General features: G+C 39.2%; 1 protein-coding gene across 3 annotated transcripts in view; it reads left to right on the forward strand.

Moving 5' to 3' along the window:
• IFFO2 (intermediate filament family orphan 2) overlaps positions 1–15143 on the forward strand; it is a 60701-nt gene that overhangs the window by 25820 nt on the left and 19738 nt on the right. For all 3 annotated transcript variants that reach the window (XM_074975732.1, XM_074975733.1, XM_074975734.1), the window contains exons 2-3: positions 12317–12377; positions 13663–13758. In XM_074975732.1, coding sequence (XP_074831833.1) covers positions 12317–12377; positions 13663–13758 — 157 coding nt within the window. The remainder of the gene's footprint in view (positions 1–12316; positions 12378–13662; positions 13759–15143) is intronic.

Genomic DNA, 15143 nt, shown 5'->3' on the forward strand with positions numbered 1-15143 from the left:
TTTTAAGAAAACAAAAGCTTTTCCTGAGTACAAGAGTTTGTCAGTCAGTAGTTGAGGCATTTACAGTCAAGATCTGAATACAGGTTGACATAGATCCCTGAACAAAATAACTGTTAGAAAATAAAGGAGACTGGGATCTGTGAATTTGGTCTCTTGCTAAAACCAGAAGCCAGGAATATAGACTGCTTGACAGCTTCACAAGTTATCCATTACCACAGTATCGTCCTCAGCCAACATAAGGGAATGATTTTTGTGACCTTCAGTCGAGTTAGGGCTATTGTTTCCAACTAAATTGCTCTTGCTGTTGTCTCTTGGTATGAGAATTTATCATACATGCAAACAATCATGAATTTGTTGGTCAATTAAGACTTCAATGTTATCTCAGCTGACTTTATCACAAAGCTGAGTCTTAAAGCTGCACAGTGCAAATTCCTTTTCAGCAAGTTCTCTCCACTGCTTTTTCTTTAAGAAACTGTCAAATATTGCCAGACCTTTTAGCATGTACAACAAGCTATCCCATGCTGTGCCAAAAAGACTCCTCGAATAAGCAGTTTAATTCTTAATGACTGGACTCACTTCTCTCTTGTGCTGGTGAAATCCAGGTTTGTTTCTGTATGGGAAGAGGGACAAATCATACATGGTGTTACTCCTTTGGATTACCATGAAGTTTCTTTGTTGTAATACCTGAGTATTTTTGACACACCTATTAAAGCTGTTAGCAAGAGCATATCGTGCATGAGACATTGATGTAATTTAAAATAGCATGAAATGATTTTAATTAATTTTGAGCCTTCCACATAAAGCACTGGTGGACGCTTTTGCATGTTAAAGGCATCAATATTTTATTCTGAAGAAAGTAGCCAAGATTTTTGCTTCCATGTGACATTAAACCTTAAACCCTGATAATTTTACGCTGTGCTTCTTCTCAGGAACTCAGTGCTGCCAGAAGCAAAACCTGAATCTTAGCTTCACTGGAAGAGATTATTTTATTATAGTTACAGTAACACAATTAGAAGAACTTTCCCATAAAAGTTTAATCACAATATATAATTGTACAGTGTATTATAAAACAGTAAGCTCTATTTAATAACTTGTTTCCAAGGAATTCCTACTGTTGAAAGGGCTGCATTCTAGAGAGAACAGAGCACATGTTTCAAACATGGGTTTATATAGATCTTCAGTCTGTGACAGAACCACAGAAGTCCTTCCAGTAGAAAAATGGAAGGATAGTATGTTTGTACATAGCCTGTGTATTGAGCTGGGTAGTCATGGTGGCAACTTTGCAGAAATTTTGGTGGTGCCCAGAATGCCTAGACCCCACACCCCTCCAGCACTCACCTGTTGGGATCTGGCGTGCAGGCTCTGAGGAAGTTTTGGGGCAGGGGAGGGTGGTTTGCAGGATCTGGAGGGAGTGTGGGAGGAGTGGATGGGGTGTCATGCTAACTTGGAGATATGTCCCTCTGGCAATGGCTCTGGGGGAGGTGGGCAAGGGATCTTCAGGTGCTGCCTCACCCATGTACAGCCCTGCTGCTGCCACCACCACTGGCAGCGCAGTGGGGTTAGAGTGGCTTCCAGATGCTTTCTCCCAGCAGCCTCTAGTATTTGTCCCTGCAGCTAGGGTGTGTGTTTGTGTCTCCGTGCTCTGCTCCAGTTGTTGGAGCAGCACACAACATGGAGACACCACCCCATCTCCTGGGCTGTAGGGTTACATGTCCTGAAAGCTGTGGGGAGTGAGTGGCTGGAAGCCACTCTAACCTCACGGTGTTGCTGCTGGTGGCCACAGTGGGCCTCCTGGGCATGTTAAATCTCCCATGGACAGCAGGCAGCGCCAAGGGTGGTGGTTGGTGGTGATCATGCGCAGGGCAGCAGGAAAGCTGGGAGATGCAAGGAGCACAGGCAGTTGGTGAGTTTTGGTGGAGTCTGGTCCCAGGCCAGGAATATTCCTGGTGCCGGGCCACCATGGGCCCATGAAACTCATCACCTATGACAGTACTGTAATTAGTTGTCATGTTCAGTTGTAGCCTGCAAAGCTGAATTTGTGGGTTGAGATATTATAACTACTTTGCTAGTAAAATACTTGTTAACTACGCACTCAGTCTCTTTCCTAGACAGGAATTCTTCAGACAACTTTTCTCTTCAATTCACAACACAGTCTTCCATTTCGTTTTGTGTGCATGTATTGTATAGCATGTATTTCCCAGCAGTGATTCTGTAATTTAATCATTTTTCCTTTACTTTATTTGTAAGTCTCATGATGCTTTGTCTTTGAACTTCCAGCTCCTGGAATCCTAATGGGATGAGTATCTGTTTTCTATTTTAATTGTAAAAATAAATAAGTGAGATATTCCTTTGTGGTTGTGGAGGAGAGATGACAAAAGTGACTTTTATACGCTAAAGGTGCAAAAAATGGAAGGCAAATAAGAAGAACCCTAAATATATTTTTTTCTAAATGCTGTGACTCTTTGGAGCCTGGCTAATGATTCTTGAATGCTTTGGGTTGGCAGTATGATGTAGAACCATATAGGTGGTTTTTTTCACATACTTAACTGACAGTTCAACAACCTGTTATATCTACTGAGATTGCATCATAACGCTCTTTAGACTGATTGTGTTATATCAAGGTCAGACGGTTATTAAAATTGATAGACTGAGAAATTGCCTGCATAATATAGAAAAAGCCCTTATTGCCAACGCTTGTTAATATTTTTGACAGAAATAGGATGTCTTTCCTTGTTCATATTCAAAGTGCCGAGGGCTCAGTTCTGAGTTCTCTGCTTTTCTGCAGCCTCCTGTACAGTCTTTGAATAGAGAGCACGTCAATGCACATTTAGTGCTGCATGTCCAAACTGAATATGAGCTGGTAAAATTGACCTACAGAAGTATCAACAGCTGTTTTTGAATGTGGGTGAGGTGAAATGGTTTCTGAGTGACCAAAGGAGTCCCTTAATGCTTGCTTCTCATGTAGAAAAGGTTTATCAGCATTGATGTATCTCATCTACTTACATGTACCAAAAATTTTACTGGAATTCAGTACTTGAGGATATAAATTAATCTCTTTTCAATTCAGAAACCAGTTGGAACAGGAATGCTGATCACAGTGGTCTGTTCTGGAAATGTGTGCTGAGATGACCAGTTCCTCAGCTAACAGATTCCTCCTATTCAGGTAGAGAGTATGCAATTGAGAAATAGCGAGTTTCATTCAGGAATGCTGTGCTGTTGTGTTAGAGCCAGGCTGTAATGGGGTCAGACATTCAAATAAAATTGGCTGTATGTAAAATATATTAATCAGATACCATTTAATTTGTATTTCAGTAAGAAACCAAGGCTCTTGGGTCTGAAATTGGTCTCTTTGGAATAAATCTGAAGAGACTATCCATCAGAAACTCACTAATGCTCACTTATCTTGTTCACAAAATCCCAGCTCTTGTCCCCATCTCAGCATAATCTGAGTACTTAGGTGTTCAGTGCTATACAGAACGTGGACTAGTACAGTTTCCTGCCTGAGAAGCTTACAATATAAGTAAGAGTTCTATAACGTTAAAGCTCTGAATGTTTTCTTTATTACTAGACAGTTTTATTTTAACAAAATAAGTCTCAGCAGGGGTTTGTAAAAGCAGATACTTTATAATTGTTTCAATTTGACAAAAAGCATCTTTTGTTGCAACATTGTGAGTCTTCAATATTATTTGATTTGCTGATTCAGATTTAACTGTTCCTAGTCCCTGCACTAGATTGGTGAGATAATGATGTACATCTTATATACAGGTTCTTTCCATGAACTGCCTACAAATGTGGGATTCAGTATGGGGCAGGATTCGTGATACAGGGATTTAAAAAAAAAAAAGTTTATACACTTTCACGTTAGCAGATTTGACCAAGAGATCTTCATCTTTCTGCTTGTTTAAGTACATTCCCCTCATAAGCAAGGGCACCCTCTATCAGAAGTAGTATCCTCAATGGTCTTTGTGCAATTAAAAATGGGATATCAGCCTGGATTCTTTGTATGGCAGGATAGATATGTGCTACTGCTGGAGCACTATGCCAGTGAGAATAGAATCAGTGTATGAGAACCACAACTATAAGTCATAGTGGTGATATCTAGGTATCACTGGATAGATGTGGGAAGAAGAGATTAATGGGCATGTTTCCACAGACTCTCACAGAAAACGAGTATGAGATATTGCTATGACTAATCTCAAACAATTAAATTGGTTGAGCTCGAACATGCTAAACATCAAATCTCATGCCAGTATTCGCAAATGATGGGGCACACCCAGCCAGTACACTTAAAGTATGAGTGTCAAAAGGTGTGAAACCACAAAAGAACAAGCAATGGTGCCACAAGACAGCAAAACACGTGTCTATAACCTGTGACTGCAGAACCACACAGGGTTTGGGCAACACCTAAAGTATGATTAACTGAGCTTGGCATAGAATGTACATTTTTTTTTTGGCCATCTTTGTCTTTATAGGTGGGGCACATCACAGAGAATAAATCTTAGGTGCTTCACATCTAAAGGATGAGCCATACTAGGTGTGTCTTGCATGCCAAAATGAAATATTGATATCTTTGAGTGTTTTGGTTTTTTTTTTTCTTGTTTTTGCATGCTTCCTATCCTGTAACAAATCATTGACACCGCACCACTTAAGTCAGGTGTAACAACCTTTTGTAGGCAGTATTTCCATTGGTAGTATATTGATAATATTCAGGTGACTGCTCATGCTTTGAAGGGATGTTTTTGTGTGATTCCTATATACCATGGCAATAAGAAAGCATAGCAATAATCAAGCCCAGGTAAGCTTCCTGTATGGTACCCATTAGAGATGGAAGGACTGAGAAAAATCTCAACAGTACCATGCAAAGAATTTCTTCTGTCTTCACAACATCCTGCGGCAGTGGTTTTTTTTTTGTTTTTTTTTTTTTGGCTACATTTTTTTTCATATCAGAGAGATTTATTCTTTTAAAATCTTTTACCAAAATAGGAAACCTCATGTGTGTATGAGGGCATATTCCATTATCTTGTTTTGTTAACAAAGGTTTGATAATATGTTTCAGACAAATTTTGGTTCATCATGCTGAGCTCTTTTGACAGTCTGGCTCTAACTGGCAATTCCCTCCACCACTCGGAATCATACCAAGTTTTATATCCTTGTAATGGTAAAGAGCTATTGTAAGATCATATTGCTTATCCTTGGTGATTCACGGAGTGGGGTACTAGATCAGTTGTGAATTGTCTGTCAGCCATGGATGCCTTTCTAGTTCCAGTGAAAGCTATGAATAGTGGAAGTTTAGAAAACTTTGCTGTCGGTAAATTTCCTTGATGTCTCCACCCATTTGCTTTTGAACAGCAGTTCATCTAAGTGTTGATGATATCTGGTTTACTGTTTTATTTTCTAAGGAACTGTGTGAGTCTGAAATGTGACTCAGATGTATTATAAAAGCAGTGTTAGTTCTTGCGGGCTACTTGGCATCCTGCTATCTTGTTAGTTCAATGGCTCATACTCTAGCTGCTTCCTGTCTTAAAAGGCGCACAGTTCTTCGCTTTCTGCCAATCTACGTAAGATACTTATTTCTAATCACATGATTACAAAGGCGGTTTGAGGACTGAAAATGCAGTGATCGAATACATTTGGAATGTACTGTTGCATCTGGAAATGAGAGACTGTATCCTCAGTTTTATCTTCACTGGTCCTTCATGTTCTAATGAATGTAATATGAGCCGGTAAACTTGTGAATGTAGAAAGTAGTCATAACATTGAAAAGCCTGTCCTCAGTAGGGGGGAGGAGAAGAATGTAGTCAGTGTTGAAATTGCACTTTCTGAATTTTGTTTTTAACAACAATCCAAGTAACCTCTATCTAGGCTAGCAGTAGCCTTTTCTCAATCTGTATATTCACTTCAGGTTGGCAACATTTGTCTCTCCAGCTCTGAAAGCTCCTTCAGTTGCAGCTGGAAATTGTACAAGTTGATATTGGAGCCAAGAAATAGCTATATCTGAGACAAGCAGAAGCAGTTGTCTTGTTAATATCCTGCAGCACAGATGTGAGGACTGCTGTTTTTCAGCCTGGTAGCCTGTACAGTCACTTCCCTTCTGTGCGTTATTGTCTTAGCAATTCCTGATACCTCTTTCTTCAGGGCAGCTAACATCACTTCTCCAATGGGAAGAGCTGATCTGATTTCCCACAATAACCTTGCCAGGAAACTACAGGTTCCCATTTATGCTGCAGGGGTGATGCTGATTAAGCAGATTGGTTTTCTCCTTTCTCTTCCTGGAGGAGAGGGAAGGAACCAACATATGTGTTAAAGTTCTGCAGAAGCATCTTCTATGCCCTGCGTGTGCTTTTGAGAGAGGCCTATTAGGTTGCTTACAAGCAGAGGATTTTTAAGGACATCTGAAACGTGCTGATTTGAAATGCAGTTAAGCTCTTGGGTTGGAAGAGAGTGAGGGGGCAGAAATTGGCTAGTGTAAAATTCTGGATTATGGCTCAGTGCATATTTCATATGTCTGTTCTCACCAGTGCACAATATTTAGCACCTTTCTGAGAGTATGCTGTTAATTTATTTGCTTATTGCTGTGCTCAAATGTACAGTAGCAGCAGTTGCCAAGGGTACTTTAAAATATGTATGCTACTGAAAATACAGGATGATAGTATCAAAAACTGATCTATTAGCTTATTTGCTTGGAAGTATTGAGAGAGGATTTAATTGAAGATTAAATTCCCTTCATCCTCCTTTCCCCCTCTTCTTTCATTGTTCCTCCTCCTCCCCCGAAAACAAAAGTTTCCAGAGGTTTGTGTTAAGACCTCTCCCCATACTTCTTCCCCCAAATGTCTACTCAGTGATTTCATTTTCCAGGTGTTACATGAGACTTATCAGCCTGGCACTAGGAATACATTTTGAAGCTGAGAACAAGATGACTTTACTGAGCCATGATTTATGATGGGGACCCTGGTTTATCTTGAGTCTAATGTAATTCCTGGCTTACTTTCAGAAGAAAGCTTAACTTTAGTTAAAATTTACCACTGTGTTAAGAAAGCATAGGTCTCCATTTCCATTTGAGATATGGATAAATATATGCTGAAAACATAATGTAATAATCCGCTGTCTAATAGATGGCACCCTTTTTTTCCATTCTCCACAAAAATTATCTGGGGTTTCCATTTAAAACAATTGGGGCTGTATGGTTTCTGTCTATGACATGCAGTTAAATTATAGCGTAAAGATGGAAAAACTGAACCAGTGGGACTGCAGTGGAATGATCTAACTTAATGCTAGTACCATATACATTGTATGTAGACACTGAGTGGTAATTCTGATAGTTTTCCTGGAGTGACTGAACCTTTGGGAGTGGAAGTTAAAGCATTTTGCTTGCTTTTGGCTTATAATCAGTTAAAAATATCATCAATAACACTGGGCTCAGTGCCCATTGGTGTCTGATGCTCCCTCACTTATTTCCTTCCATCTTTCCGTGTGTGGTGTGGAGTGGTTTAGTGTCTGTAGACTAGCTCCACACCAATCTACTATATCATCTATTTATTCTCTGTGGCGTCTGCCTCTCCTATTCGAACCGTCCATTATGCCGAAAACCAGGGTCTTGATTTTTCGTTTGTTTGCTCTGGGGAAAAAAATGTGATATTTACCAAAAAATTATTTTTTTTCAGAGCAGTATGCATTGGGTGGACATGCAAATAATGGGTTAAATCTCTTTGTCTAAATATAATTGTCACATTTATCATTTTAAGTAATAAATTTCAGATCTCTCGAGTCAGCGCATTGCAGTTTTCCTCGTATCTGGTTACACTGTCTTGCATTCACAACAGACAGCATGCTGGCAGCAATGCAGCATGAATGATTAAAACCATATGACATTCCTCAATGTAGCAGAAGGGGACCATATTGCAGGTAGTGAATTTAATATTCAGCAATCACAGTCAAGAAAGTCAGATGACCCAATGAGGTCTGAAAAATAACAAAGCTACTTGTACATGTGATTAGTAGCCTAAATGCAAATAGCATGTTGGAAATGAAAACTAAACTATTTATGGAGAATACACATTCCAAACTAACTATTTTTGTATGGTTGGCAGTAAAACATTGGCAGAGAAAAGAAACTGGGATATCTTTCTGCATCAGTTCAGCGTTCAGTTACATATTGGAGTGTTCACATAATGCTACCCTGCCACGTATTTCTGCTCTGCAGAGATGGGGGAAGAGTAAATGTAGTCAGACTGTTGCATTGTAATGCACTAGTGCAAGGCCTAGTCTGTGCTACTGCTTTAACATGTGATACGTTACTGGGCCCTGGATTAAAACTGAAAACTGTAGCATCTACTGAAATCTGTGAGGGGTGTGATGAAGTTTATGATGTAGCAGTAGTTCTCAATCTTTTGTACTTGTCACACTTTTGATATAGCAAACCTCTGAGTGTGACTACCTCTTAAGTGTTAAAAATGTGGTTTTTAATTTATAACACCATCATAAATGAGGGCAGCAAAGTGGGTTTGGGGTAGAGGTTGCTTGAAGCCCCCCATATAGTAACTTCATTACTTCCCGAGGGGTTTGAGACCTCGTGGTATGGCATGTGAACTTAGAATTGTTCAGTGTGACATAAACATCCCACATAATCGTCACTTTTAGCAGGATTCTTTTGTAAACTGAAAAGATGGTGAAGTTTTCCATACTGAAACACTAAGTTAAGCAAGCAAGATTATAAAATTGACCCAGAAAATGCACTCCCCCTTTCCTTGGAACATTCTTATTCCCATCTTATTTGGATTAAAATGTTTTTGGAGCAGACTTCTACATCTGACTTGCTTCTTCTGATATACTGGTAAAATAATTTGCATGTGAACAAAAATAACTTTCTTGCATACCTTGTTGTATTTAGTGAGTACAGGACTGTTTTTAATTGTCATTTGGGAGACTATTTACTGGATCAGTGCAAGCAAATTTCTTAATGGCAGCAATCAGTCATACTCTTAACTAGGCTTTCGGATCCCCAGGCTTTGTCAGGGGTTTTGTTGAGTGAAAGGTCTGCATGATTTTGTGACCTGTTGCATTCCAAAGGCTTACTTAATGGAAACTTTGTTGAATGTTTAGCTGACTGAGTCAGTGGACCCTGATTCCTTTTAACTGCTACTGTCACAAGCCAAGCTTCTGTTAAACTATAGAAAGAAGAGTTATTCTAAATGGGAGAATTTGCTTGATGATGCTACTGTTTTTTTTCTTTTTTTGAGGTTCAGTTGACTGGATAACGAGTCAAGAATGCTTCAAACAGATTTTCCAGAGATAAAGATTCTGCTTTTACTAAATCTGAGTGAATAAGGAGTATCCAATAAGAATGTTTCTCTTGAAGAATAGTTCTACAAGCTTGGCTCAAGAAAAGTTGTAGCAATCTTTTGTGTATGTAAAAATGAACTGAGGAAAAGCAGCCTTGTTGCCATCCTCTCCAGAATTTACCTTGCATAATTCTACAATACTTTGTTTTGTGCGTGAAGGGAAAGATGAATGCATGATATTTTCACACTAATCCAATGGTGGATTCGTAATTCAACGTTATGAATTGCAGGATTAAATCCATCCTTTTGACATACCTTCTTAAAAGGGCATAAATTTCAATTTTTAAAAATTAAATAACACATTAGACTAAGATGTATCCTATAGCAGTAAACACTTACCAGGTACTTGATATACAGTCTTTTAAATTAAGGCTTTATTTTTAAATAGAGAGCTTTTCATAACAAAATTTAATAACATTTTTATTTTAAAAATAATCTCTTTGTTCTATGGAAATATAATCACTTTTAAAAGTTAATTTCAGCTCCTGATCTTTCTGAATAGTCCAGCATTAAGACTCTGGGTTACCTATACTTGGGGAAAGGAGTTGCAAATCATGCAATACTGCAAATATGCATTGTGGGTTTTTGTGACAAAGATGGAATTCTGCTTCTGGACTGATGCATATTGGCCTCTAATGGAGTAACTATTTTGCTTTGGCCTAGCAAATCCTGTGGTCCTATGAATATAAGACTTGACTTTATTGTTGGCAAACTAAACAGAACACGAAAACGTGCGGTAAGGTGCTGAAATCTTAGGTCTTAAGAAAACTTGTGTGTAATAATTCTGAATGATTTGAATACTGTAGGAACACGAGATAGTTGAGTGGCAAAGATAAATGAAAAAACTTGGAAATTATGAGGGTAAGCGTATTGGTGGAACATTGACCACCAATGCCATACTTCTGACATATAAGAAACATGGTAAAGCTATTGGTGGCCATCAAGAACGATACAAAGGCTTAGAAAGAGAGTAGGTTCCATCAGAAGAGGTGGATGGTGAGAGGAAAACTCGAAGAAGAAAGGAGGGGAACATAGAAGTGCAAAACACTCAAATGGGAGGCAAATAGCAGAGTTAGTCTGTATCTTCAAAAACAACAATAAGTCCTGTGGCACCTTATGGACCAACAGATATTTTGGAACATAAGCTTTCATGGGCAAAGACCCAAATGGGAGGCGGGTGCTAAAAAGCTATCTGGCCCAGTTCATACCTTCCTTAATTTATGCTGGATATCAGCTCAAAGGATAGAAACTATTAAACTAGCACCAATTAGACTTTAAAAAGAAATTAAAAAACTCCACGAGATTTTCTTCAAAAACTGCTAATTGAAAGGATTGGATCTGAACCTGATGACTGACTTCTTGGCGTACTTCCTTTCTTATTTCAGTGGTTGTGCTCTGTTTTCTCTCGCTGACGTCCCTGGCTTCTCATGTTTATTTTTGTCAGATATGTCAGCAAACAGTATTTTCAGATTTATGAACTGCTGCTGCTACTATTGAACAGGCCCTGGGTTTGACAAACCAGATCTATAAATGTACATGAAGAACTCATTTTGTTTATATTTATACTCAATATCACTCATCCTGAATTGCTTCTATTCACTAGCATAAATATATATTTAAAGTGGTGTCTTCTAAGTGGTAGTTTAAGCAGCTTAGTCTATTTTTGGCCAAGTTTGTTGCATGCCTTCAGTGTCATCTTCATGTGGTAATGTCATTGGACAATCTTCATTTTTAATTCCTGGGGAACCAAATGCCTTGTTATCACTTACCAGCTCTTCATTTCCTGTGCTTGGGAACTAGCATTTTGAATTCATAAGCATAAGGTGTACTGATAATATGGAATGTGAAAAAATCTTTCTGGAGTTTCCTTCCTTAAGATGCCATGCTTGTAAAATAGTGTGTGCCCACCAGTCTGAGATGGATAGAAAGTTTTTAACTCCCGAACTATCATCTTGGTCCCCACTAGGGTTGTGCCTTGAACATATGACAGTAACAAGGCATAAATATCTTGCATTAAATGGCATCCAAGGACACCTTTGCAGCGTAGATCCTCTGCTTGGAACTGTATTTACATGACTGAAAATGCATGCACATTTAAAGATATTGCCATGAAGGAGACTTCTAACTAGTCCCTGGGATTTATAGAGCTAAATACCAGAAGCAGCAAATTTGCTTACTTGTCTAGATTTTCATCCTCTTGCAGTGTAGGTGTTTGTGTTTTTTTTATAAATGTCCACATGCTACAGTCAAAGAATGAAAATAGTGTTAACAAGTAAGCTAATTTTAACTTTAATTAGTACTTTCAATATTGGCAATTTGGGTAAGTGTGTGCACATGTAGCTGAGGGAAGCTTTCAGTTTGACACTTACAATAGCTAACTAGTATCAGAGTATTCTTTCTCTACGTAAAAGAATAAATGCACACAAATCAGACATCAGAAATGGCAATATACAAAAACCCATAGGAGAGCACTTCAATCTCCCAGGACACACAGTAGCAGATTTAAAAGTAGCTATCCTGCAGCAAAGAAATTTCAAGACCAGACTCCAAAGAGAAATTGCTGAGCTACAATTCATCTGCAAATTCAATACCCTCAGCTCAGGATTAAACAAAGACTGTGAATGGCTGGCTAAACACAAAAGCAGCTTCCCCTCTTGGAGTTCACACCTCCAGATCTACTGATGACAATACAACTCAGCCTTCCTGACTGAGCTAACCTCATTATCCCCAGCCTTGCTCTGGCCTATTTATACCTGGCCTTGCAGATTTCCAGGACCAGCATCTGAAGAAGTGAGTTAACTCACGAAAGCTCATGCTCTAAACTTTTCTGTTAGTCTATAAGGTGCCACAGGACCCTTCGTTGCTGCAATAGCTAACTAATCTTCTAATTATGAGTGGTAAAATAAGATCATTGTGACTGGAATAAACTCCACCAGAAATGTTGATCTGAACATTGCCTGCAATTTTTTTTCTTTCAGATGGGAGGAGGAACTGGCAAAGCGAATGAGTCTGGAGTCTATGGTAGAAAACCTGCAAGAGGTGGGTTTTGAGTGGGATTTGGACTTTCCTAGTATTGACACTCTCTCTTTTCCTCCAACTCTTGAACTAAAATACTTCATAGTATAGGTTCTTCCCCTTTACTCTGGTCATTTAAAATCAACATTTTGTGGATTAATTATTCTTTGATCCCAAGAGCCCTGAGCCCTTGTTGTTATGGCAGCTGAATTTCTTCCTGTCAGATAGAGGTGCTTTTTAATATTTGAAACATTGGGCTTCTTGATGCTGAGTTTTGTCACTGAAGCATGAGAAATGTCATGAATCACCTGATTAAATCTGTAAGCAGTACATCATCATTCTTCAGTATACACAATAAGTGGGATGTTAATGTTTGAGGTTTTTTGTGGAAGGCAATCTCTAACTTAATGACAAAAAGGGGTATTTATTTGGACTGTTCAGCTACAGTAGCCCAACCCCCTAGCCTCTTGTCATCATGAGAACCTGTCTTAATAGAACAAAACGAATGCCTGTCATTTGTTACATAGTACTGGGTGTTCAGACTGAAACAGGGGAAAATATGCTGCTACTCTGGACAACACTCCATGTAAGGGTATGTCTGCGCTACAGTTATTCCAGAATAGTTTATTCTGGAGTTATCCCAGAATAATGGGTCTGCACTACAGGGAAGCCCCAAAATCAGCAAAACTTACTTGAAATAAAGTGTGTCCTCACACAATAGAGCCTGTTTCACATTAGAGCCCCTGGGACCAGTGCTTCCAGGGGCTCTAATCCAAATTACTATGTCTACACAACAGCTTTATTTAGAAATAAGATATTCTGGAACAGATTACTTCTAAATAACCCCTATAACTTTTCTACACAGCCCCTATCCTGAAATATCTACTTTGGAATAGGCGCTATTCCTCATAGAATGATGAGGTTTAGCAAATTCAAAATAAGCCATCCGCTATTTCAAAATAGTGGTTGCATTGTGTAGATGCTCTCAAAATTATGTCAAAATAGTGGACATTGTTTCGAAATAACTTTCCAGTGTAGACACGCCCTGAAATGTTCTCTTTTCCTGCATTCTCACTGTGCTCTTTGCTGAACAGCAAGGGTAGCCCGTTACGAAACCCACTCATGCTTGCCCTTCCTCCACTTGGATTTGTACCACAGTAGCAGTGGGGCTGTTGAGATTGGTTGAAGTGGTACACGCAGACTGTCGGGAGCCAATATTCCCTACCAGTTATTTTCCACATTCGGGAAACTTTGTAGATCAGTAAATGCTTCCAGATATTTAGCCCTTCCCTTATGTTCTCTCTTGTAGGATGCTCAAGAAGCTGAAACTCTCCAGGAAGAGCTAAATGAAAAGATTGAGCGGCTGAAAGCAGAGCTTGTTGTCTTTAAGGGTCTGATGAGTGATGTAAGTACTCTGGAAAATAGAGTGGCTCATCCCCACCTGCTTTTGTAAAGTCTGTCATGCATATGGCTTCATTCATAAAGAGGTTATGAACTTAATGAGTGCTGCTTTGTAGTTAGTTTTATGGCTGCCATTATGATCTAATGCATCAGACAGATCACCCTTCCCCCTGCTTCCTGTCTGGTCTGTGTAGAGATGCATTAACTTGCTGCTTAGCCCATAACCCTGACTTCCCATTCCCTTCTCACCAGCTAGTAGCGATGGCATATAAACTTGCAGCCCTTAGAATGATGCAGTGGAGAAGCTACATGCTATTAGGGTAAAAGTTCAGCCACTATGCAGCCATTGGTACTCTGATAATATAGGTGGCTTTTGATTTTAGTCCTATAAGCAGTTATTGTCTAAAAAGGAAATCTAAAATGGCTCTCCCAATTCTACCTTTGTGAAAGGCTCTTTATAGAGTCTACCTCGGTTTGTGTCACTGGTTCCAGGATATGGCTTTGACTGCAGTGCTGTCTCCTTTTTAGAAAACTTGTATAAACTGTGTGTATTTATGGAGCTCTACTATTGTCGTCTTTGAATCTGTAATTTCCCAAAGAGCTACATGGGATACGTCAGTTCTCAGAACTTTTACTTTATGTGGCTGTAGTCATAGCGTATTGTCTGACGGTCTGTGTATAGATGTTGTTGTATTGAGATACAGGTGGAGTGAAAAATGTGAAAGTAAGATGATAGAGCAAGATTTTAGTGTTCGCCTGGCTTCTCTTGTATTGAAGAGTTGTCGATGCCAACAGTGTTTTTAAAATCATTCATGATGACTATCTAGTTTGTAATTTTATAAGAATTTTTTTCCCCCTCTTGCTCTGATACAAGTTTACAGAACCTGCTCCCTGAAGTTGCATCCATGCTCTCAGGGCTGATAGGTGCTGAATTTTATAGGTTTAGACCTATCTTTGGGTGGCTCATCAAGGAAAGATGATCAAATACAAACCGAAGGAGAGCAATTTAGAGAGACAAGATGGGCGAGGCAATATCTTTCATTGGCCCAGCTTCTGTTGATGAAAGAGAGAAGGTTGCTCAAAGCTCTTCTTCGTGCCTGGAAAAGGTACTCAGTATGTGAACCAGTTGTTACAGATGTGTCCTTCCCATGGTAATTTTCTACTGTGCATACTGAAGTAGGCAGTGAATACAACATCCTGTTGTGTTTTGAAGGACAACTGCTTCCTCCAGCCTTTCTGAACTCTGCAAGATGTGTCTAAATGGCTTGATAGAGAAACCAACAAAGCTGTATGGAAAGCAGTAACTGTTTTTGCTCAGTTACACAATGATACTCAGGACCTCCTTCCCCCCTCCCCCACAAAAGAAAAACCACCTAAAACCCCTGGCTA

The sequence above is a fragment of the Carettochelys insculpta genome, chromosome 23 (genome assembly GCF_033958435.1).
Source record: "Carettochelys insculpta isolate YL-2023 chromosome 23, ASM3395843v1, whole genome shotgun sequence".
Classification (NCBI taxonomy): domain Eukaryota; kingdom Metazoa; phylum Chordata; order Testudines; family Carettochelyidae; genus Carettochelys; species Carettochelys insculpta.